General features: G+C 39.4%; 1 protein-coding gene across 1 annotated transcript in view; it reads left to right on the top strand.

Moving 5' to 3' along the window:
- sim2 (SIM bHLH transcription factor 2) overlaps nt 1–26,170 on the top strand; it is a 94,575-nt gene that overhangs the window by 16,744 nt on the left and 51,661 nt on the right. Inside the window, exons 2-3 of the mRNA XM_048603125.1 lie at nt 19,695–19,777; nt 20,090–20,179. Coding sequence (XP_048459082.1) covers nt 19,695–19,777; nt 20,090–20,179 — 173 coding nt within the window. The remainder of the gene's footprint in view (nt 1–19,694; nt 19,778–20,089; nt 20,180–26,170) is intronic.

The following is a 26,170-nucleotide window of genomic DNA, read 5'->3' as shown; positions in this document are numbered from 1 at the left end:
GCTCTACACCTTGTTATCTCAGATTCTCCAGCATCTGCAGTTCCTACTATCTCATCAACTGGAATCAGTTTTACTGCTAATTCATTGTGGCGTTCGATTTGCACCGATTGATGACTTTGAAGAGGTTTTGTAATGACAGCACTATGCATTAAATTGGTCACAGGAACCTGCATCAGTGATTCTGAAGCCTATTTTCAAGGAAATTCGTTATCTAATGTGTATAAGAAGATAGTCGATTAATTGGCATCCAATCAAATGGCTCACAGAACTACACTAAATTACGCAAAGTGTCAACTCTAGACTGAATGCTTTCTCTAACAATACGGTAATTTTAGAGGTATGTTAAAGAGTTAACATTTCGAGTACAGTGCTAGAACTAAAGAAGGGTCACTGGACGTGAAACGTTAACTGAATTTCTTTCTCCACAGACGCTGCCAGGCCTGCTGAGTTTCTCCAGCAGTTTCTGTTTTCTTCGAAAGTAATGCTCCACTAGCCACTGGCTCTAATCTCGCAGCTCGTTTCCAGTATTGAACGGATGCCACGCATGTAACACACTGAACGATAAAAACAGTAGTTTGATAAAGTAAGCGTATTTAGGCTTTAGACTAGAAGGCAGCAATCTCAGGACAGTAAGCTCTGGAGTATTGCTTAAACCACTGAAAATAGGCAGTCAAGCAGCCAGCTGAAGAAACAACACCGTGGCTCAATGGCAAGTGACGGAAAGAGAGTTCTCCCTTTCGAAGGACACTGGCGCCAGTTCTAGGACAAGGTTCCTCCTGAACCTTGGAGGGGCCCAGTGACCTAGCGGGAAATTAGGAGGGAAGAAGGATTTAAAATAGCAGAACTGTTTGGGACGAGGGGAGTGGATATCTACAAGAGACGCATCAGCAACTCAAACGCAAACAAAATAAAGATAAAGCAAAAGAAATGAAACAATGGAGGCCATTGATGAGAACGAATAGGTACAGAATATTAGTTTTAAAAATGGTGAAACTTAAACTGACTACTATTTAACAATAAATTAAAGTGGACAACAAATGTCGGTAATAAGAGAGCCAATGATGTAGAGCAGGGAAGCAAACATCGGGATTACTGAGCCTTGGCTACAGAAAATGTAGGATCGGGAATTAGTCATTTAAGGCTATAAAACATGTAATTAAAAGATAGCAAAGGGAAAAATACAGGAAAATGCCTTTTTTTTAAAATTACGTTTTTAACAAATCATTCACGAGGTTTGAGAATCACTGGTGAGACCAACCTATCCCTGGATGCCCTTGAGAAGGTGATGCTAAACTGCGTTCTTGAACCTCTGCAGTCCAAGCGGTGCAAGTAAACCCGCAGTGCTGTTTGGAAGGAAGTTGCGAGATTTTAAGCCAGTTACAGTGAAGAAATAGTAATGTACTTCCAGGTCAGCTTGGTGTCTTGCTTGCAAAGAAACTTGCAGATGGTGGTATGACTGTGCATCTGCTGCTTTGGTCAAATGTAGGTCCCTTATAACCAGAAACAAGGAAAGTTATAATGGAGAACAAAGAGCTGGCAGACCAGTTGAACACATATTTTGGTTCTGCACTAACAAAGGAGGAAACAAATAAAATGATGGTGACCACAGGGTCTGAGGAGTGCAGAACTGAAGGTAATCAATATCAATAGGGAAATGCCTTTGGGGAAATCGATGGGATTAAAAGCTGTTAAATCCCAACCACCCAATAATCTGTATCCAAAATTACTTAAGGAAATCACGCTAGAAATGATGGATGTATTGGTGGACATCTTTCAAGATCTATAGATTCTGGAACCATTCCTATGGATTGAAGGGTAGTTAATGTAACCTCACTACTTAAATAGAGAGAAAAAAGGGAATTACAGACCAGTGAATCCGACATCAGTATAGGGAAATTTCTCGAATCCATTATAAAAGACTTTGTAGCAGAGCAATTGGAAAACAGTGTTAGGATTGGATATAATCAGCATGAATTTACAAAAGCGAAATCATACTTGACAAATCTACTAGAATTTTTTGAGGAAGTAACTCATTAAGTTGATAAGGAGGAGCCAATGAATGTAGTTTACTTGGATTTTTTGAAGGCTATCACTAAAGTACCAGAAAAGAAATTAGCATATAAAATTAAAGTACATGGGATTGTGGTAGTGGACTACCATGGACAGAGAACTGCTTTGCAGTCAAGAAACAAAGATTAAGCATAAATAGATCATTGTCCAAGTAGCAGGTATAACTAGAGGAGTACTGCAGGACCACAACTATTCACAATATATATTAATGATATAGATGAGGGAGCTAAACATAACATCTTCAGACAATACAAAGCTGGTTAGCAGGGTGAATTGTGAAGATGCTTCAGTGTGATTTGGACAAGATGAATGAGTGGGCAAATGGATGGCAGATATAATGTTGATGATGTGAGATTATCCACATTGTTAACAAAAACAGGAAAGTGGATTATTTTCTGAATGGTGATAGATTAGGAAAGGGGAGGTGCAATAAGACCTGTGTGTTTTCATACACCAATCACTGAAAGTAAGCAGGCAGGTGCAGCAGGCAGTGAAGAAGGCAAATAGCTTTCATAGTTAGAAGATTCAAATACAGGAACAGAGATAACTTGCTCCCATTGTACAGGCCTTTCTGAGATGACACTTGAAGTATTGTGTGCAGGTTTGATTTTCCTATCTGAGGAAGGATGTTCTGACTGGGGAGGTAGTGCAACAAAGGTTTACCAGACTAATTCCTTGGTTGGCAGGACTGACTGAGATACGAAGAGCGACTGGATCGGTTAGGGCTATATTCACTCAAGTTTAGAAGAGTGAGGGGTTATCCTGGAATTTTTGCCCCAACAGCATTATCTACAACACATGGATTGCAGTAGTTCAAGAAGGCAGCACACCACCATCTAGGGCAATTAGGGATGGGCAATAAATTCTGGGACAGCCTGTGACACTCATGTCACATGAGTGAATATAAAAAAAGAAACCTATAAAGTTCTAACATCACTAGAGAGGATACATGCAAGAAGGATGTTCCCATGACTGGGAAGTCCAAACCCAGGGGGTCACAGTTTAAGAATATGGGGTAGGCCATTTAGGACTGAGACGAGATTAAATTTCTTCACCCAGCAAGTAGTTAGCCTGTGGACTTCCCTGCCACAAAAAATGTTTGAGGCCAAAATGTTGAATGTTTTCAAGAACAAGTTAGATGTAGTCCTTACACTTAAAGGGAGCAAAGACTAGAGAGAAAAAGCAGGAACAGGAAATTGAGCTGGATGATCAACATGATGATATTGAATGGTGAACCTATCCTGTTCCTATTTTCAATGGTTCTGTTTCCATGTGCTTTTGGACAGTAGAGATATTGTGCTTGAAAGTGTCAAAGAAGCCTTGGTTAGTTGCTGCAATCTATCTTCTACATGGTACATACCACTACCACTGTGCATCAGTAGTGGATGAGTGAATATTGAACGTGGTGGATGGGATTCTAATCAAGTGGGATGCTTTGTCCTGGTTAATGAGAGCTTCATGTGGGTTTTGGTGCTGTTCTCATTCAAAAAAGTAGTGAATATTTTGTCATACTTCTATTTATGCCTTGTAGGTGGTGGACACGCTTTGTGGAGATAGGGAGTAACTTTGTATCCTCTGACCTATTCTTGCAACCACACTATTTATCTGGCTGAACCAATCCAGTTTCTGTTCAATAGTAACCCTGAAGATGGAGGATTGAGCAATGGTAACTCCATTGAATATCAAAGGACAATGGTTAATGAAATATCTGTACTTTGTATTTAAGAAAGTTTACCTTTAAGGACTCCCTGTGCTGTGTATTTATTATATTGCAACTCTTCCTGACAGTCAGTCTGCTATACGTCTGCAAGTTGCATACATACAAATCATTAACATTGATGTAATGTATACTTCATAGCTTATAATGTGTTTTATTGATTTAAATAAACCAACTGATGCAGATAACCAATTTCTGACAGGAGATTGATTATTAGACCATTGTCATTATCATGTCATGGTGAACAGTAGTGCTGCTCCAAACACATCATGCTGATGTGACTTATCATGATTGAACAGTGTGCAAGCAATTTAATCTTTAGGTAAGCACCTGGTTGACAGTCTAAAATTTTGTTAAAGTGCATGAGATGATCCTCAATACATTTGTCTGTTGCAATGTTGAAAAGTGATAAAAAAAAATCTTTTGCTGGTAAGTAGACAAATCCCTATCAAAAGGTCAGTTTAACTCATTTGAGATTGGCAACTATTCAGGATGTGTGCCAGATCAACAGCAAGCAAAGGAAGGTCAGAGGCACATTGGCAGAATATCTTCCACAAAATTTTCTCTTTGGGACAAAGCATACCTTCTTCGAAAATTCAAAATATTTATTAGGATTCAGAGGAATTGTTTCTAGATTCAGGTGTATCTGATGCAGAAAAAGAAGCCATCAAGATTTGCTGAATAGTTGAGAATGGAGATGTACAGGGGCCTAACACATTAGGATTAACAGTCAAAGAGCAAAAAATTCCCAAAAGATATGGACGACATTAAGAGATCAATTCAGACTTAGATCCAATTTCCATATTCATTGAAAGGGGTTCATGTAATTTAGAGTAGAAAGCCTTTATTGAAACTAGAAACTATTGAGCAGATGCAGAGAAAAGAGCTCAGCATGCGATTTTTTTTTCAGGTGGGAGCTAGTAAACAAAATAGTTGAGTGGTGATCATATCCAACTCTCATGAAAGCCTTATAGGAAGATTTCTATAAGGAACAAACTAGAAACTTATCATGCTGAAGAGTTACTGAAGGACAAATTGTAAGGTTAACATCCTTGAAGATCAATAAAGTTTACAAGTACAATATTGACACAATCACTAAAATACCCAAGACATGTGGAAGGAGTAAATACAGAAAATGCTGGAGTTAATGTTTTGAATCCAACCACCACTCTTCTTCCAAAACTGATGTCAAATGATATTTTTTTAATACTGTTAACAAGAAGGAGGAGCAAGTGGAGGGCAGTGAGGGTGTCCAAAGCAAAAGATGAAGATACTGCAAATGATAGCAGGGGAGAATTGATGTTAATAGCAGGTGTGTTAATCATAAAAGTAGGTGTGTTAATCATAAAAATTAGTTTAGCTGTGCTGAATTAGATGGAAAGCTGGGGGGTGAGAATTGGGGTGTAATGAAAAGGGAGGGCAGTGTTCTTGGTCTGAAGTTGTTGAGCCCAATGTTAAGTCCTGAACATTGCAAAGTGCCTTAACAGAAAATGAGGTTCTGATCCTGTAGATTGCATTGGTGCACTGCAGCAGGCTTAGGACAGAAATGTTAGTATGACAGCAAAATAGAGTATTAGGGTCATTCTTAGAGACAGACCAGCAGTGTTCCATAAAAGAGGTCACCCAATCTACATTTGGTCTCATAAATGTAGAGGAGACTGTATTGTGATAAGTGAATACAGTAGACTGAAAGAAGTACAAGTAAACCACAGCTTCACCTGGAAGGTGTGTTTGGAGCCTTAGACAAGGAGGCAGTAAAAGACATGTGGAAGGTCTTCTGCATGCACCAAGGAAATTTTAAACAATTTTGCAAGGCATGTGGCAGAAAAGTCATCTGCAGGCAAAGTGCTAGAGCAAAGCATCCACAAAAAGCTAAGTATTGACCCAGCAGACTGCGCACAAGGAGTACATTCAAGCTATAGTAAAGACCATCTGTTATCCCACTGAGGTATATACTTGGAGGGATCAACAAACCAGAAACTAAAAATGTACAAAATGTAGTGAATACATGTTCCACACAGGGTCAAATACCAATATTCTACCAAACCAAATTTTAACATACATGTGCCCACAGACACGGGAAGCATGATGCAGTCTGCAAATGTTAAACTTTTGGCATACAACATTTTGCCAATTCCATCTGCAGGACCAATGGTGCTGGAGTGAAAGTACAATCAATCCACCTGGACACTGAAGATCTCATGGATCATAGACGCTGCCGGACCAGTATTTACACTTCACTTTCTTCTGAATTAATGGAGCTAAAATCTCTGCTTTCTGCTGTGGATAGAAAAATGAAAGTTCAAGAGGGAAATGCTGAAAAGCTCAGGATAAATCAATTCTTGAGTATACCATCTCTGGGATGATGAAGTCTTTAGAAGATATCTCTGCTCAGTTCACAACGGTGAAGGAAAAGCTGAGGCAGCATGGTGGCTCAGTGGTTAGCACTGTCACCTCACAGCACAGGGATGCAGGTTCGATTCCAGCCTCTGGCAACCGTCTGTGTGAAATCTACACATTCTCCCAGTGTCCCCATGGGTTTGCTCCAGGTGGTCTGGTTTCCTCCCACAGTCCAAAGGTGCACAGGTTAGGTGGATTGGCCATGCTAAATTGCCCCATGGTGTAGGGGATGGGATGCTTTTCAGGGGGTTGGTGTGGACTCGATGGCCTGTTTCCACACTGTAGAAATTCTATGAGAAAGAAAGTAAGCAGAATGAACTATCATCAATCCAATGAAAAGAATGTCAGTTTACAGAAAGATCTTGAATGACTCACACATATAATAGATCAGGCTCAGTAGAAGCAGCAACTGAAACATCAGCTTAAGTTCAAAGCAATACTGGAGAAGATGACAAGCTGAAACGAAACAGGTACATGTGGACTGCACTTAAAACAAGGAGCAGAAAATCACTCATGAGACAGTCCTTTTAAAATATATGATACTAATGATGTTCTAATGTAAAAAAAAACTCAAGCAGGATCAAAGAGGAAACCAAATAACCACTGAAACAACAAATGGCAGAGGTCCAGACTTACAAAAAAACTAAAGGAAAAAAGAGTTTGGACAATTATTAAAGGAGGTTGTGAAAGAGAAATATTTTGGACCAACAAAAGGCTAAAATTTTGATTGAATTAGAAGAATCCAGAGTGTAAAAACATAAGCTTCAAAATTAGCTGGAAGCTCTAACAAAGGCAAATAGTAAATTCCAGGGAGATGTGAACAGCTCAAGGACTGAGATCAGTCAGTGGTTAATCTGGAGCAAATCTTAACTGTAGTTCATCAAAGTATGCATAATTCTGGAATAGCATCGACAGTCCATGAAAGAAAAACTTGACAACACAAATGACAAACTATATCGCTCATGACTGTGAAAATCAATGGTACTTCTAGACAAAGTCACCATTACATAATCTGAGTATATCAACAAATTACCTAGACATTATAGGGACTGATATTTAATTGATAACGTACAGGCCATCATTATTTGGAAAGGAGAAGATGTTGTATATGTACCTCACATTTAAGGGAGTTCATTCTTAAGGACTTCCTGAACTGTGTTTATAAAATATTGACATTCCTTCCTGTAGTTAGTCTGCTGTTGGTCTGCAAGCTGCAATCAGTGGTTTTGCTGTAATGTCTGCTTCATAAATTATAATGTGCTTTATTGTTTTAAATAAACTGAAATATCGGGTTAATCAGTCCAGAATGAGCAAATGGTTATTAGCACATTATCATTAACAAGATGTTCAGATTCTCACTTTTTGGAGATGCTCATTGCCTGGCACTTGTTTGAAACAAATGCTACTTACAACTTATCAGTGCAAGTCTGGATATTGTCCAGGTCCTGTTAGATTTGGACACAAATGTCTTCAGAATCCCAGGACCCTCAAATAGTGCTGAATATTGTGCAATGACAGTGAAAATCGCTACACTTGAAGGAATGTCATTGATCAAGCAGCTGAAAATGGTTAGAGAAAATATAGGACACAATCTGAGGAACTCTCCCCTCCCTACTTCTCTGTCACTTTTGATTATCTGCATTGTTCTTAGCAGGCTTTGTACATAATTAATAAATTAGAAAACACATGTGATTTACTGGTGTCGGTTAACAGATGAAAATACCATGGGTAACTTGGTGATGGGGAGAAAAATGTTCAGTTGTGTGTCAAAGCTCTTCTGGGTAGAAAAAGAAAAATCCTCAAGAGCTACATATAAAAAATATACTGACAGACTTATGCAATGATATCCTAGGACTGAGATAATTGATCTTCAACAACTATAATCATCTCTGTCACCAGTCCCAAAATGTTAACTCTGCTTTCTCTCCACAGATGCTGATAGTTCTGCTGAATTTTCCCAGCAATTTCTAATTTTACAACCCTCTTCATTTGTGGAAGGTGTGACTCCAACACCATAAAGTCTTCCTAACAATTCTCATTGACTTCAGTTTTGCTAGGGCTAATGCCATACTCAGTCAACTATTTTCTTGATGTTAAGGCCAGTCACTTTTACCTCATCTCAGGAGTTCAGGTCTTTTATCCATGTGTGGAACAAAGCTATAATGAGATCAGGTGCTCAGTAGCACTGCAGCACCCTGAGTGTCAGTGGGCAGTTTATGGCTGCAAAAGTGCTACTTAATGGAACTGTCATTGACCCCATCCATCACTTTGCTGATGATTAGGCTGTAACTGATCAGGTTGGATGCATTCTCTTTTTTGTAAACTGGAAATACCTGGACATTTTCCAGTCTCCAGTTAGATTACAGCATTATAACTGCACTGGAACAACGGGCTAGGGCTATGGCTATTGCCAGCGCATGGTCTCCTAACCTTTGCAGTACCCAGTTCCTCAGCTCTTTCTTGATATCAATAGGGTGAATTAAATTATTTAAGCATTGGCATGTGAGATGCTGACGACCTCCTGAGAAAGCCAAGATGAATTATCCATTTGACCCTTCTGACTGAAGATGATTGCAAATTCTTTGGTTTTTTTGCACTGATGTTCTGTGTCCCCCAACTTTGAGGATGGGGATATTTGTGGAGCCTTCTCTGTCAGAGCATTGTTTAATTGTCCACCATCATTTGTGACTGGAATTGGCAGGACTGCAGAGCTTAGATCGGAGGTGTTGGCTGTGGGATTCCTTATCTATGTTTGTCACATTGTGTTTCCACTGTTTGACATTCCAGCAGTCATGTATTGTACCTAGCTTGAGATCATGTTTTTTGATATGCCTGGTGCTTTTCCTGGCCTGTCCTCCTGCATGCTTTATTGAATCAAAGTTGAATCCCCAGCTACCAACATGGAATTTGAACCCACGTCCACTGAGCACTAGCCCACGTCTCTGGATTATTAACCTAATGAAATTATCACTATACCACGAACTCATTTTGGGCATGGTAAAAAGGGGCACAACAATCAGGAACATAGAAGTAGAATCCATTCAAGCAGGAAAACAATCATAATAGATTAATCACTTTAAAGTGCACCTAATAGCAGAAGGAAGGCAGAGAAAGAAATATAATGGCATATCCTGTAAAACATACAGGATGATAATAATCATGGGGAATTTGAAATTTCCTGATAATAATCGAACAGAAGGGATAGGTAAAGGGGATAAGGGAATGGAGTTACGATAATGTGTACACAACATGTAAAAAGGTCACCAAGAGAAGATTTGTTATTGATTTTTTTTGTATTCATTCAGTGGCATTGGTTAGGTGAGTATTTGTTGCTTTTCCCTAACTATCCAAAGAGCAGTTAAAAGTCTGATGTTACATGTAAATGTACTGATAGAATATGAGGTCCCTGATTGGGGCTGTTGACTTGGTCCAATCACCGAGAGCCCAGGCTGACAGATATAAACAGGAGTGTCAGAGGTTCTGTTTACTCTGAGAGCTGGCTCTGAAGAAGCCAGACCAGTGTCAAGTGCTATGTACATGTAAATAGTATGTTTTAAGATAATGCCAGGCAAGGACATGTAAACAGCAAAAATACAAATTATTAGAATGGAGAAAAGCTGATTTTGAGTGCCTGAGAATATAACTTGGGAAATAAAATGTGCAATGCTACTAGCAAACAATGATGGAGAACAATGGCAAACAAAATGGTACTTAACAGAGTTCAGGAAAATGTATTTAGTGAAAGTGGAAGAACAAACTAAAGAAACCGCATGGATGAATAAAGACACAAGGAAAGAATTATAGGTAAGGAAAGAAATATACATTAAATACGTAGCAAGATACAAAGAGTTAGATAAGAGAGAATGCAGAGACATTAGGAAAAAAAATTTTAAAAAAGAAAACAAAAAGGAAATCTGAAATTAAATTATCAAAGAACATAAAGCAAGGCAGGAGTGGGAATATTATGATTAAGAGATAATCAGAAATAGCAGGTATATTAAATCATTTTCCTTCTTTAGTAATTACCAGGGGAATAGAAAAAGTAGACATTAGGTGTTGGGATGAGTAATGAGATAAGTGCATCAAAAATAAATATTAAATTAACTAATCAAACTCAACAAGAAAACAACCTCTGGTGTATATGGATTAGATCCATGCATTTTAAAATAATCTAGGGAAGCGATAACAGAGGCATTATTACACAATATTTGTAATGCCAGTGGACTGATAGACAGTTAACATAATTCCTATATTTAAGAAAGCGAACAGAATATACAAATGAAATAATTATCAGTCAGCTTAACATCGGTAATAGGTAAAATAACTGAATCCCTGCTATTATAATCAATAGACGGCATAGATTTCAAAAAGGAAACATCTTGTGTGTCCAATCTTATTTAATTTTGAGGAGGTGACAGTAAAAATGGACAATGGTAATGCAGTAGATATAATTTATCTGAATTTGAAAATGCCTTTGACAAGGTGGGCTATAATAGACTACAGAATAAGATCAAAGAATGTAGAGGCAAGAGACTCAAAACAAAAAGGAGGGGGAAGCTGTAAAGGATAGTTATGTACACTGGGTGTGTAATGGTGTTTCAGAAGGATCAGGACTAGAACCATTATTCAAACTTTCCAAGAGCAAGTTAAATTTTGGAATCAAAATTACAAATTTCTAAATTTGTGAATGAGTCTCAATTTAGTAGGAGCATTGGTCAATACCGAGGAGACAGTAACAAATTACAGGAAGGCATTACAAAAATGAAGAATGGACAAATAATTGGCAAATGGAGTTCAATGCAGATAAATGTGTAGAATAGCGTTTTGAGAAGAAAGGTAGAGAATTGTGAGTTTAGTGGGAAAAACAAAGGCACCAATCAGTAAATGTTACACAATGTTAAATGTTACCTCTGGGTAAACAAGGCCGTACATGAGCAAGTGAAGGACTAGGATTTCAAGAGCAATAGAATTGAAAAGTAGGTAAGCTATATTATGTCTGTACCAACCTTCATTAAAATATATTTAGAGTGCTGTACACAGTTTTGGTTACCACAAGGCCATAGAGAGGGTGCGGGGAAGATTTCCAAAGACAATGCCAGAGGTATTTTCATTACCTCTAGGTTAAACTATTCCAGTCGACATTGGCTGGACTCCCATATTCCATCATCCATAAATGTGAGGCCATTCAAAACGCTGCTGCCCATGCTTTGACTCTCAGAAATTCATGTTTACCTATCACCTTGTGTTTACTCACCTACATTGGCTTCTGAAAAAACAATTTCTTGAGTCTCAAATTCTCATCCTTGTTTTCGGTTCCATCCCAAGCCTTTCCCTTTCCCTTGCCTATCTCTATGTCCTCCAACCTGTCCTCAAGATGTCTGAACTCTTCTAATTCCTCGTCTTGTGCATTTCAAATTGTGATTGCTCTACTATTGCTGCCCCCGCCTTCAATTGGCATGGCCCTCAGCTCTGGATTACCTTCTGTCATCTGCTGTCCCTCAATTCAACTCAGTGTCATGCGTTTCGGCTGTAGCTTCATGTGACTGAATAAGCTGCTTATCAACCTGCAGATATTTGGGCATTGGAACAGAACACCTCACAAGGTAATGGGACCTGGAATGCAGGATTTGCTTCCCTTTCTGTCCTTCTCAGTCATTATTCTGCCTTACATTAAGGTGTTTACACTGAAAGCATGTAGGTTAAATGACATGTTGTCAGTGTTTTGAACAATTTGTAGAAGCTCCTCACAGTAGAGAGCTTCAGAGTGTTTTTGTAGTAGTTTCTTTTTCCTTCCTACACCTCTCCATTTTTACATCTCTCTACCATACTTTTTTCCTTTAAGACATTCTTTATAACCTATCTCTTTGACCAGGTTTTTAGCTTATTTGAATTAATATCTCCACATGTTGTTTAGTGTCATAATTTGTTTTATACTGCTGCTGTGATGTACCTTGACATGTTTCATTAAATTAACAATATAAATTTAAGTCATACAATATAAATTTAAGTCATTGTAACATAAGCACGTGAAAAGGAATAAAAGTCTGAGTCAATTTTCTCAAAAATGGGTGACCTAATTGAGAGTTCTATAATTATGAAAGGTTTTGATGGAGTGGATGCAACCAATATATAATAGTTCAGCAAGAAATCCAATTGCAAATTTAGGAGAATATTTTTATACAAAGAATGATGAATATGTAGAGATCACTAATATCAAGAGTGAATGATGCAAGCAGTATAGATGTATTTAAAGGATAGGTAAACAAATAAGTGAAGGAGAAGGGAATTGAGGGCTAGGCTTATAGAGTTTTTTTTAAAAAAAAAACACATGTATTCCTCATCTCTAAGTGGCATTGTGCAGGTATTGGTGGGATACCCACAACTAAGGGCTTCATGGGCCATTTCAATGATACAGTTAAAATAGATATATAAATGAGGAACATGGGAGCACAAAGGCTAGCATGGACCTATTGCTTCAAAATGGAATGTTTTTATTCCATACATCCCATGTATTCTTATGTAGAGACAATTAGAATACTCTGTACAGTTCTGTACACTGGATTGGGGAAGGATGTGATCACAGAAGATAGAGTACAAAGGAGATTTGTGAGAATGTTGTCAGAAATATGGCTTTTGTTCAGATGGAAAGTTTGGGTAGGCTGCATTTGATTTTTTTAAAACAGAGAAGGCTGAGGGGTGATTTAAACTGGTTGATAAAATTATGATGGGCCTAGATAAGGAGAAATTTTAGTTAGCAGAGAAGGTAATCACCAGGGAATGAACTCAAATGATTAGTGAAAGGACTGGATATCAGTGGAGGTGTTTTGTTTTTCTCACCCAGACAGTGGTAGAGGTCAGAAATTATAGCACAGACAGAAAGCCTGATTGGTTTATGAAAAGGTTGTTGATATACACTTGAGGCACAATAATTCACAAAGATATAGACAAGAGCTGCAAGGAGTGATTAGACTGGATAGCACTTCTTTTCCAACATAGACATAATGGATCCAATGATTTTCTGCTACGCCATAAACCAAAGTTATATGTGTACCATCTGGATGTGGAGACAACTAATTGGCTAAACTAGGGAATTCATTCAGAGCTAGAAGACAGTGAATAGGCATATGGGTATTTCTCAAAATAACGGGATGATTCTGTACTGGAGTTATGGCTTTTCACTGCATTTATAAATGACTTGGATGAAGGAATAGTGAGCCAAAAATCTAACGTTGCTGATGACATTAAATTAGCTGGCACAGTAATTAATGTAGGCAGAAGCAGAAAGTTGCAATGAACTTTGATAGATTAATCGAGTGGCTAAAACTGTAATAGATGGATTCAGTGTAGAAAAACATGAGACCATCCACTTTGGACCCAAGAATTCATCAAAATATTTGTAAATGGTGAGAAATTATGAGTTATTGTAAGTATTAAATGATTAATTTTAGATAATTTTAGTGTTGTTCAATTTGGTTGAGTACGCTAAATTAACCAAATCTCAAAATAACCTATTCAAAATGTATAGTTTAAATATTCCAGGCTCAACAGAGATATACCATCAGGCAAGGCAAGAATACTGATAAAAACAGAAATTTCACAAGAAACTCAGGTGTTTAAGCAGCAAGATGACTGGGTTAACTAATACAATTTTTTTTAAAGTTTGATCTCCTTAATGTCCTTTTGGGAAGGAAACTGTCAGCCTTACCCGGTCTGGCCTAAATGTGACTCCAGATCCACAGCAATGTGGTTGACTCTGAACTGCCCTCTGGGCAATTAGAGATGGGCAATAAATGCTGCCTGGCCAGCGACGTCCTCATCCTGTGAATGCATAAAGGAATCCAGTAATATACTCACCTAACAGGTAAAAACTACTTAAGAGACAAACAAAAAACATAAAAGTTATATTTATCAGAAATACAAGATAGACTTCAAGCTGGATCCAGAACTTAATCCTTGGACAGGAAACCTCTTCAATCCTCAAATCAAAACCTCAAGTTTTCATGCTGATAAAGTCCCTGACAAACTGGCTCTGAAAACTGCCAAAACTCTCACAGAATTCCCTGACTAATTGTATCCCTTGCACATCATTCTGAACCCAATCTGGGTAGTACCATAATTCAACTCCCCTCAGGATACTTGGAGTTCTCAAAACGTGGTGCTCAGAACTCTTATTGTAACTCTCTCTTAAGTAAAAGGTTGTTAAATCTCAATTTGCTATGAACATGGTGATGAGGTTCTGAGGAAGGGTCACCAGATCCGAAATGTTAACTCTGACTTTTTTCTTCACAGATGCTGACAGACCTGCTGAGTTTTTCCAGCAACTTTTGTTCCTGATTTACAGTATCTGCAGTTCTTTCAGTTTTTATATGGTGATGCTTAATTTGATTGGATTTTTCTATGCGCGATATCTCACTCTAAGACAATAGGGTATTGCACAGTCTTCACCTTATCTTAAATGAACGGTATCCCAATCATTACTATATCTGTGTGTTCTCTATGCAAGGACAAGCTTGGCTGACAAGAAATAATGGGAAGCAAATTTTCTCTTTCATTCTCAGAGTCTGGTAGATTTGCACAGTATATTTTAAAAAAGAATTTGTAAGACTTATTAATAAAAACTTAATAACAATACAAACTTTATTAACTGATAGTTATTTGTTAATAATTCTTCCATCACAGGATAATTGAGGTGTTACTTTTGCTGGTTGCTACTCATAATTGAATTATCAGTGCTCTTGGATTGCTAACTGTGGCACAATATAAATGGAACAGTGTAATTCTAAAATGGTATCAGAGATAGTAGGAACTGCAGATGCTGGAGAATCTGAGATAACAAGGTGTAGAGCTGGATGAACACAGCAGGCCAAGCAGCATCATAGGAGCAAGAAGGCTGACATTTCGGGCCCGAAATGTCAGCCTTCCTGCTCCTATGATGCTGCGTGGCCTGCTGTGTTCATCCAGCTCTACACCTTGTTATCTCTAATTCTAAAATGGCATTTGTTAGACCATTAAAATACACATAAAAGCAAAGTAGCATGGATGCTGGAGATCTGAAATAAAAACATAAATTTCTTGAGAAATTCAGCAAGTCTGACAAGGACTAGTCATGAGCTTGGAATCATGCAGTGACTAATTCACTCCTGATTTCCGAAAGCCTGTTCACCACCTTCATGATACAAGTCAGGAGTTTGTTGGAATAGTTTCAGCTACCTAAATGAATGCAGCTCTAACAAAACACAAGAGGCTTGATACCATCCAGGACAAAGCACCTTGGCTGGCACCACATTCTCAAACTTTCATTCCCTCCATCATCCACGCATAATAGCAGCAATGAATACCATCTATAGGATGCACTGCAGAAACTCATCAAGGCTGCTTTGATAGCACCTTCCAAACCCACGACTGTGACAGTTCTGAAGAGGAGTCATACCAGACTTGAAACGTTAACTGTTTCTCTTTCCACAGATGCTGCCAGACCTGCTGAGTTCCAAGACCGCTACCATCTAAATGGGTAAGGGCACAAGTACATGGGAACACTACCACCTGCAAGTTCTCCTCTAAGCCACTCTCATCCTAACTTAGAAATATATCATTGTTCTTTCACTGTCCCTTGGTTAAAAACCTGGAACTCCCTCTCCAACAGCACTGCAGCTCTATCTATACCAATGACTAGCAGTTCAAGAAGGCAGCTCATCATCACCTTTTTCAAGAGCATCAAAGGATAGACTATAAATGTATGCTCAGCCAATGAAACCCACATTTCCTGAATGAATTAAAAAAAACTGCATTCAATTCTGGACACTGCACCTCAGGAAGGATGGATTGGTCCTGGTGAGGGTGCAGGGATGGTGAATGTTCATCTGATGAGGGTGTGGGGGAATCAGATTTTACAAAATGCAGAAATCAACATTGTGAAATTGCAGTTTATAACCTCAGTCATATCGTGAGATTAGGTGGTTATCTTGTAATTCTTCAAAGGTATGTAATGATATATAGGCTCAATTCTGTATTTCCGGCTTTGTTTGTATTTTGTTTTAAACGGAAGCATACTGAATGCTGGTGATGCACAATGATGTAAATGGAGGCCCTACGTTTGCACAGAGACTTGGCCGTAGATCATAGAAAATTCTGGCGATGCAGTGCGGCCTGGAGCCAAGAATTCACTCCCAAGTACAGAACACAGCACCTCTGTCCCTGTAACAGAGGAAAGATCCACATTGCTGTAAGTGTCATGCAAAGTAGCTGTCAATTGTTAAAAGTCTGCTCACATCCAGATCGATTCTAAAATCTTATTAGTCAGAGAAGTGTTTCAGAGAAGTGTTTCAAATTATTGGACACAAAATACAGCTAATCTAGACGCCTATAATGGAAAGACCCAGAGGTTATTTTGGAGCAATAATCCATATGGCATTATGAATAAACTGTCTCCAAAATTAATTACTCGCCTTTCAGTTTGTAATAAGTGCTGGGCTCACTGCAGGGAAGCAGCAATAATAGGAAAATCGCTGACATTTTCATCCGTCACAAATCTTGTCTATGGGCAGACTTCAAATGTTCCCTGGACCCGGCACAGGCGCCTACCCTTCATCAAATTTTCTCGGCTTGATTTTTTTTAATATAAGTCAAGGATGTGTCTATTTTAAACTCGGATAGAGCAAGACAGACGAAAAAGACTGCATTCGATGATCATTATTTTTGTTGCAAAATAAAATCTTGAATCCCAATCCATTTAAGATTCAGACTGAGGGTATCACATGGCGTAGTCTTCCTAAAGATATAGCTATTATTATTTGTTGAGGAATCTCATCAATCTTTAAGAGGCACTACAGGCAAGATGTAACTGAATCCCCATAGGCCAAGCAGTTAGACACAGACAAAACACACACACCTCGTGACAACAAAAGGCTGAAATTCTGAAATAGCACCGGCAGTATACTGGCATTCCTCAGCAGGCCTGGTAGTATCTTTACAGAGAGGGGAAAAAAGTCAACCTTTCTGGGTGGTGAGATTTCTTCTGACCTGACAGTAATGATAAGAAGAAACATCAACCTTGCACACGAACACGCACCAACTTGATGTAAAGCGAGCCACCGCATCTCTTAGAAGGCTGTAAGTCTATCGAGCTGTCATTTCAGTCATCAAGCTAAATGCCCTTTATGAAGAGGGTTCCCTGCTCCCTGTTCTGAGGAAGGGTCACCGGTCACGAAAAGTTAACTCTGATTTATTCTTCACAGATGCTGTCCTACCTGCTGAGCTTCCAGCAACTTCTCTTCTTGTCCCTGCTCCGTGGCAGTGTGGCTGTGGGTTATCTAATAGGGGTTGATGCGATATCTAACAAGAGACAGGAAATATGTGTAAACCTAGAGCACACACAGACACACATAATCGTGTGTGTAAATGTGACTGCACAGTGCACAAACCATAGACTGCACATAAATGCAGGTAAACAGCACACACCGACTTGATAAATAGAAGGCGCACATTAAACAGCACATCTGCGAATGTCCCCAGAAACATTCCATGCTAGTTGATAGTTGATAGATTCCATAAAAACATGTAAATGATTGTACATCCCACTTATAGACATACATCACTTATTGCACTTAAAGGTCTACATATAACTTATTCAAGTGCATAATATCTTCCGGTACTTACAACTTTTCTTGCCATATCAGAAATTGGCGCTGGTCTTCATCAGGTTTCCGTCTGCAATTTGCAACAGGTAGTACCTCAGCACTTCAGTGAACAGCGAGAGTACAGGACAAATATGATGTGAAGATGCCGATGTTGGACTAGGGTGGACAAAGTCAGAAGTCACACGACACCAGGCTGTAGTCCAACAGGTTTATTTGAAATCACCTACGCAGTGCTCCGAAAGCTTGAGATTTCAAATAAACCTGATGGACCATAACCTGGTGTCGTGTGACTTCTGGCATAAGACAAATACGCACTGGAGGATTGTGTGTGAACCCGTATATTTTCAGAGTAAAAAGGACTGTTCAAATTGTTAAAGAAAGCTCTGCTAACGTTTCTGAAGTGAAGGTGTGTGAGTTGGGGAGTTGATGTTGGAGGTTAAGGGGCGACGAACGCTTTGTGTCCGAGAAAGATTTCACCTAAGAGTTCGCTTTATTGAGTTGCTCTGAAGTAGCCAGTATTCCGATGCCGTAGTCGCAGTCAGGCGCGTTTGAAAAATCCTGTTTTTGATACAATCCATCTCTAATAAACCAGTTGGGATCTCATTTGGAAGAGGGGTGGTCATTTAGGTGCAATTTTTTTCTCTTTCTGCTACCACACAGCCCAGGGGTCTGACCAACCTGGGGGTCGGATTTACATTTGTAACAGTCTGATAGGAGTCCCGGAGTAAATGTATTCAAGGGGCGTGTGAGGAAGTGAAACGGGTTCCATCCTATCGCTGTAACGTGTCATAAAAAACTGTGATCTGTTTCTATTCCTAAATTAGTGAATTTGGTGTCAGGTGTGACTACAATTTTTGCCCCACATAGAAACATGTACATCCCATAAGCGCATAATTACCCTTCATTAACGTAAGTGGTAAATTCATATAAATATACATTAGCACGCCTCATTATCAGAACAGGTATGGTCTTTATCTACAGATTAACAAGTATAAATACAGCGTCTTGCATAGCTTCTATCCATATTCACACAAACACAGCATGTGCACTAAAACCTTAAATAAAAATGTGACATGCGCGCACAGCCACACATAAGGCACGGCACTACCTCAAATATATGCTGCGCTCACAATAATAAAAACAAAGACTTGCCCTTACATAGCTCCTTTCACGACCTCTGAAAGTCGCAAAATCAATCGATTCTTTTTTAAAAGTTTAATTGTTGTTAATGAAAGAAACTGGTCGGCTAGTTTGCACTGCACGCTTTCTCAAACACCGATTTGATAATGATCAAATAATTTGTCTACAGTCAAAGTGATTGAGGGTAAAAACTTGGCCAGACACGGAATAATTGCTCTGTTCTCAATCGGCAAACGGTCACAGGAACTTTTAAGTCCACACCAGTCAGGGATTTTCCCCTCAGACAATTCAGCATGCATGGAAATGTCAATTTAAGTTAGATTCTGGCCCAAGTGTCTGGAAAGAGATTTGAATTCTCAAGCTTCTGAAAGGTGAGTACTTCTGCTGAGCCATTGCCAACAATGTGCTTAATTACCGATAGACACGGTAAAGCACACAGCAACCACACCAACATATAACTCAACCTCGCCGACAGTATAGTGACAATTGTGAGTGAAAACTGTCGGGGGAACGGAACCTGTTCTTTTAGGGGTGTGTGTCAGCAAACGATATAAACACGTCGAGGAACTATTTGAAACATTGTTATATTCAGACAGAGAAAGATTTACTCGCTATTTTTAGAGATAAGCCACCGTCTTGTTCAAACGTTAAACGTCTTGTCAGGTTAATGCAGCAGTTAATAACTGATATGGTTTTGAGAGCTGCTCATGTACTTGGTGTTTCTCATTCAGGTCTGGGAGACGCCTGGGGACAGTCTAGTCGCGTAAGTCCTTTGGACAATATGGCTAGAGAATTGGGATCCCACTTACTTCAGGTAATGGAATTTAACACATAATCCGGTTCTAGATAGAAAACGATGCGATTAAAAGCGGAGCTAAGTAACGGAGGGAGACCATTTTCACTATCCCTTACATCTCCTCAAAACTTCATTCAATACGGCGTACGTTCCTCTCTAATTTCAATTCCCTTTCGCTGCAATGAACGCTTTGAATTATGGCAATGCCTTAACCTGTTGAACGTGAAGTGCAGGGAACTGTGTATCGATGTATTAATGGAAGCAATTCCCATTATTGTAAAATAGACAGACTTACGAATGTTTTCCTCTTTATTTCTGTTCCGTTTTCAGACTCTAGACGGATTTGTTTTTGTAATCGCGTCCGACGGTAAAATCATGTACATTTCGGAAACTGCGTCCGTACATTTGGGCTTGTCCCAGGTAAGAAGTCAAATCTTCCGAACATCTTTCAAATGTACAGTACACACATCCAGCATGGACTTGATAGGTCGAGTGGCCTCCTTTTGTGACATTAGTGACTCCATGACTTCCAATCACATTATTAATGTTCTTATTAAGAAATTTAAAAGAAATGGAAACAGCAAGTGTAAAATCGCTTTGGGTCAGCTTTTAAAGCACCTTTTTGCGAGGCAAGGGAATACGAGATAAATGTTAGAACCCCAGGAAGTACAGGAGGCTTTGAGTTATAAGGAGAGGCTGGACAGGCTGGAACATTTTCACTGGACCGTAGTAGGTTGAGGGATGACCTTATAGAGGCTATTAAAATCATGAGAGGTATAGGTAAGGTGAATGGCAGGCGTCTTTTCCCTCGGGTGAGGGATTTCAAGACTAGGCGCCTTATTTTTATGATGAGAGGAGAAAGATTTAAAAAGAACACGAAGGGCAACTTTTTTGCACAGTGATTCGTGTTTGGAATGAGCTCCCAGAGGAAGTGGTGGATGTCGGTACTGTTATAAAAGACTTTTGGATAAGTACATGAATAAGAAAGGTTGGGGGGGTGGGGGTTGGCATGGATCAAGCGCAGGCAGATGGGACTAGTTTAGTTTGGGATTATGGTCGGCATGAACTGGTTGGACCCAAGCGTCTGTTTCCGTGCTGTATGACTGCATGAATCTAAAACATCAGAGGGAACTTGGCGTAAGGCAGTGGGACAGGTGGATAAGATGGTTAAGAGACAATATGGGATACTTGTCTTTATTTGCTGAGACGCTAGTGTTAGTTAGGCCATAACTGGAGTATTGTGTGCAGTTCTGGTCGCCACATTATTGAAATGGTGCGATTATGCTGGAGAGGAAATTCATAAAGGAGACTCATCAAGAAGGGTCACTAGACTGGAGAAGTTAACTCTTTTTCCTCTCCACAGATGCTGCCAGATCTGCTCAGTTACCCCAACAATATCTGTTTTTGTCTATTTCAGATCTCCAGCATTCGCAGTTTTTTTTTTAACATTATAGGAAGCTGCCTGGGCTGTAGTGAGGTGTTTTTTAATTCCCTGGTCGGATGTGGGCGTTGCTGGCTGGCCAGCATTTATTGCCCCTCCCTAGTTGCCTTTGAGAAAGTGGTGGTGAGCTGCCTTCTTAAACTGCTACAGACCACCTGCTGTGGGTTGATCTACAATGCCATTAGGGAAGGAATTCCAGGATTTTTGCCCAGTGACAGTGAAGGAACACAGATATAGTTCAAGCCAGGATAGTGAGTGGCTTGGAGGGGAATTTGTAGTTGTGATGATCCCAGGTATTTTCTGTCCATGTCCTTCTAGATAGAAGTGGTCATGGGTATTGGATGGTGCTGTCAAAGGATCTTTGGATCTTCGCCTATGAATACAGACTAGATAGGGTGGGTTTGTTACCCTTACAGCAGAAAAAGGCTTGGGGGAAGGGGTTTGGGGTGATTGTTAGGAGGAAATTATTAGAAACTGAGATTGGATAGATGACAATAAACCTTTCCCCTTAGTCAAGGAGTCCATAACCAGGGGGTACAGCTTTAAGGTTTAGAAATGATTTCAGGAAGACTTTTTTTTCACCAAAGGATGATGAGTACCTGACGCTTACTGCCCAAAAGCGTGATGAAGGCGAAAACCATCACAACATTTAAGTATTTAGATGATTACTTGAAATGCCACAACATGCAAGGCTTTAGGGCAAGCTTTGGAAAATGGGATTAGAGTAGACAGATGCATGATAACCTACAAGGACAGATGACTGTGATACGCTTAAGAAGAGAATACCTCACAATCCCAGGAGAAAGGCTGCAGCCTTCATCTGGATTGGGAGAGTGCAGCAGGCAAAGAGGTAAAGGGTTAGTGTAGAGAAGAACCGAAAGAACTGCGGATGCTGTAAATCAGGAACAAAAACAAAGTTGCTGGAAAAACTCAGCAGGTCTGGCAGCATCTTTGAAGGAAAAAACAGAGTTAAAGTTTCGGGTCCGGTGACCCTTCCTCAGTGTAGTGAGAAGATGGCTCATCTTAAACACCGTTCAATGGCTACAAGTTAGTTAATGGCACTGTAGTCTCTCATTAAAGTTTTATTGTTATTGTTAACAGTGTGTAAAAGAAAAGACAAAAAGAAAAAAAACAGAAAATCTCGAAAGACAACAATTTTCTTTCCCTGGAATTCCTCCAAATTTGGTCCACCTCCACCTCTCTTTCTATTCTCCTTTAAGACCTGTTTTAGTCGTCTGTTCTTATATGTTCTGATACTAATCGTCGAATTTTATTTGGTACTGTCTTGCAGAGCGCCTTGGGCAGTTTACTAGTTTAATAGCGCTATATAAAAGTGAGTTGCTCTCTTTGTTTGGGGTATAGGCCACTGTGAGGAGGAAGTTAATTCCAGTCGCCACAATTTGAGAATGCAGCCCTTTTTTTTGATAAGGTGCACGCTTTCAGCTTTGTCCTTTAAAGAAAACTCCATCTCAAACTTTGTCAATCCTCACTTTATCAATCCTCCCTCTTTCTAGTGCTGGCATACATTGCCGGCTTTTATTTCACCCTCAATCTTTGAGGGAAAGGACATGAACATGGCCTCAAAGATTAACCAATTAAAGCATGCGTCCCAGAACACGAACTGAATTTATGCGGGTTGGTGAGAAACCGCATGAATGGACTCATTGAGTGGCAAAGCGCGATGGAACACACCGTTCACTTAGCTGGACCTCGCCGTGCGCTTTCCCTAAAGTTCTGTGACTCATTGATGGTGCAAATTATGGCCAGTTTTCCATCAGATGTGCTGCTCACTCACCAATAAGCTCACTGTCGTTTAGAAGTTCAAACTGTTCCCTGATATTTTACAAAAGTGATCCTGCGAGATTATATCCTTTAATTGTACACTGTGGTTACAGAAGTGCGTATAGTTTTGTTTTCCCTTTCGCTGTTCTCGAGGCTTCATTATTTTTGCTCGTTAAGAAAACAAGTTGGTTCCTAATCTAATCGGGTTGACCCGCTGAACAAAACAATTTGTACACTAGGTGCTAAACCGCGACCTGTCCAATCTCTATTCTGACCCACAAATTTTGAAATGAAAGATCAAAGTGCTCCTTTCCTTTTCACATGTTAATTTATTTCCAAGCGCAACCCTTTCTCAGCCCCTCTGTCTGGGAGAAATCTAACCGTCTCCAGCCAGGCGGTCACACTTACACTTATTCCAAATTATCTGGCCCTCTCTGGTGTTATGGGACACACATCTTTCGTCGTTTACTTTTCGGTGACTTGTTCCATTGCAAATTTAAATAGCAGCGCGTGATATTATTTTCACACCCTCAAAATCCATTAAAATCGTTCCGCATGTTGCCCTTTCTGGTACCCGTCAAAAGACAAAAAAAAATCAGTGTACAGACCGTTGATGAGGCCTCATCTGGAGAACTGCTTTCAGCATTTGGTGCAGCGTATCTCAGAAGGACATAATCGGCTGGAGGATGTCCGGAGCCCATTGATCAGAACCATACCAGAGCTTAGGTGGGTAAATTGTGAGGTAGCTTGCAAGGTCTTGCCTGATAGCCCCTTGAGTATAAATGATTAAGGATTATCTGCCCTAGGTGTTTAAAATGTTAAAAAGATGTGATTGTCTAGACACTGAGAAACTATTTTCTCTGGTATGAAAATCAAGAACAAACTTTAAAATAGTGTTCTGGCCTTTCAGTAGGGAAAAAGATAAGAAAGCATTGTTCACACTAAGGGTAGTAGACTTCTAAGTGTTTTCACCAAAATGCTGCAGATGCTAGAGCAACAGGAACAATCAGGACTGAAATAGACAAGTTTAGAGTTTTATAAAATTGCTGTGTTTCAGGACTATGAGCTGAAATTAAAGGTAAAATGAAGGAGGTAATGTGACCTGTCCGTGAGGCTGCTTGACAGAAATCTGGCTGGTTTGATTGCCCGAGGTTAAAGAAAAGCTTAGATTATTTCACTGGGAATGAGGTTCAAGGTACTTATACTTGGAGAGAATGACAACAGCCTATGTAGTTACAGCAGAGAAAGTCCCAAAGTCTCCAAAAGGCACTGAAATTATTACGGTGTTTTCTTGGATCACAGAGTGCATCCAAGTGGTTTTTTTCAGATGTGGTTAAATGTAATTAAGAGAAGGTTTGACAACAGCAATTTGCTTAATGCAATCATTTATTGAGTAATAATAAAAAAATGAGCATTTATTAAGTAAATAAAAAGAATGAAAAAAAAAGAATAAAAAACAGTAAGCTTCACACCCTTCTGCCCGTTGAGGACCCCTGGATTGACAGCTGGGCTGGAGGCTGAGGTTGTTCCTGGTACTGGTCGCGATCCCAGTCTGAGGTGAAGTCCAATGACTTGGAATGAAATTCTCTCTCTTATACAGTGTAACGAACAGCAAGGCACAGAAAAAAACAAATACAGAAGACAAAGCATCTGATCAGTACAGAAAACAGCTACTGAAAAACAAGTTACCAGAGTCATCTTTGGCATGTACAGGAATGTTCACAGGGCTCATTCAAGGTCACACAGCTTCTCAAATATCACCATTAACTTTCACAGCCTATTTTCCCAAAACATACAATCTATTTTCTCATGCAGCTGTCAAATATCAGCATTAACTTTTAGCCCTTTCACTCATCCTATACAGGTGTAAACAGTTGTATTATGAATAGCCCAGTTAGTTTGAAGTTGACAAAGGGAGTTGTGGTCAAGAATAGTTAAGTGCTACCTGGGTGCAAGGCTATTAACTTTCATGAGGCCATTGGGAAGAGGCAGGGGAAGTCATTTTTAAGATCAGGTTACAGGCTTCCCAACACTGGCAAACAGAAATTTTATGTGGTCAGCATACAGTAGAAGCTGTTAGACTTTGCAAACCACCATAGGTGGATGTGGGAGCAAAGCCATCTCGGGATCCCAGGGGATTCATTTACAGGAGGCATTCATTCAAACTCAGCAAAATGGGAAATGTAAATACATTAGAAACTGAGAGCTGCCACTTCAAAATTTTAACACTTTGCATATTTATTCATCTGGAAGAGGATGTTACATTATAACTTACATTTCAGAAATTAACTTAAATTTCATAAATTTCAAATTGTTCACCATTGAACTTATTCTTAAGAGAGTTTCAGTCCAGATAGCCTCATGCAACACACTTGCACAATGATTAAACTCTAAACCTGGGGATCCACCATTCTGATGTAAGTGCATAAGATAAGCTGTTTGCCAATCACCCTCTAAACAATATCAATTTGCCAAATGTTGTAACATTGTTATTTGGAAGTTGATTTGTAATTGTTTATGAGATTGTTATGATTTTGGGACTAAGTGTACCATGTCATCTCTTCTGAAATCTGCCTGACAGTAAGCCTGGTTCTTTTGATTGTTAGAAATTAATCAAAGGCTTAGATTGTTTTACTGGGTGAAGGTGCAAAGTGTTTAGGCTTGGAAACAATAGCAGAAACCTATCTGTTACCATTGGAGGTTGACAGTCTCCAAAGTCCCAGAAAACTGTTGAGAACTTCTGGTTGTAAACAATTGCATGTTAAACTGTCCATTTAGTTCCAAGATAAAAGATTAGGCTCACAAGATTAGCTAACTAGAATTTCTACCTGGTTCCAGGACCCAGGTGATTCATATTACCAAGGGCATGGATCCAGTGGAAGCCAGTGTAGAGATCAGGTTACAACATTTCTGAGAGTACTACCAAGCAAGACAGATTTTTTTTTAAAAATCTGTCTGGTTTCAGGGAAGAGGGAGCTAATAGAGACCAGAAAAATCTTTATGGTCTGCAACACTGGAATGAGGCAGATTTAGAATGAAAAGAATAAATTTATAGAGAGTTAAAATGAGGCTGGAAGAGTTGCTTATTTTGAGCCAGCAGGACAGTATCCAGGAAAAGAAAATCTCATGTGAAATATACTTCTAAGATTGCAAGTTACCAGGTTTAGGAAAGAAAAGAACAGGACCAC

Source organism: Rhincodon typus, chromosome 11 (genome assembly GCF_021869965.1).
Source record: "Rhincodon typus isolate 14 chromosome 11, sRhiTyp1.1, whole genome shotgun sequence".
In the NCBI taxonomy this organism is placed as follows: domain Eukaryota; kingdom Metazoa; phylum Chordata; class Chondrichthyes; order Orectolobiformes; family Rhincodontidae; genus Rhincodon; species Rhincodon typus.
Note: the sequence above shows the minus strand (reverse complement) of the source record. Positions and strands in the feature narration are given on the sequence as shown.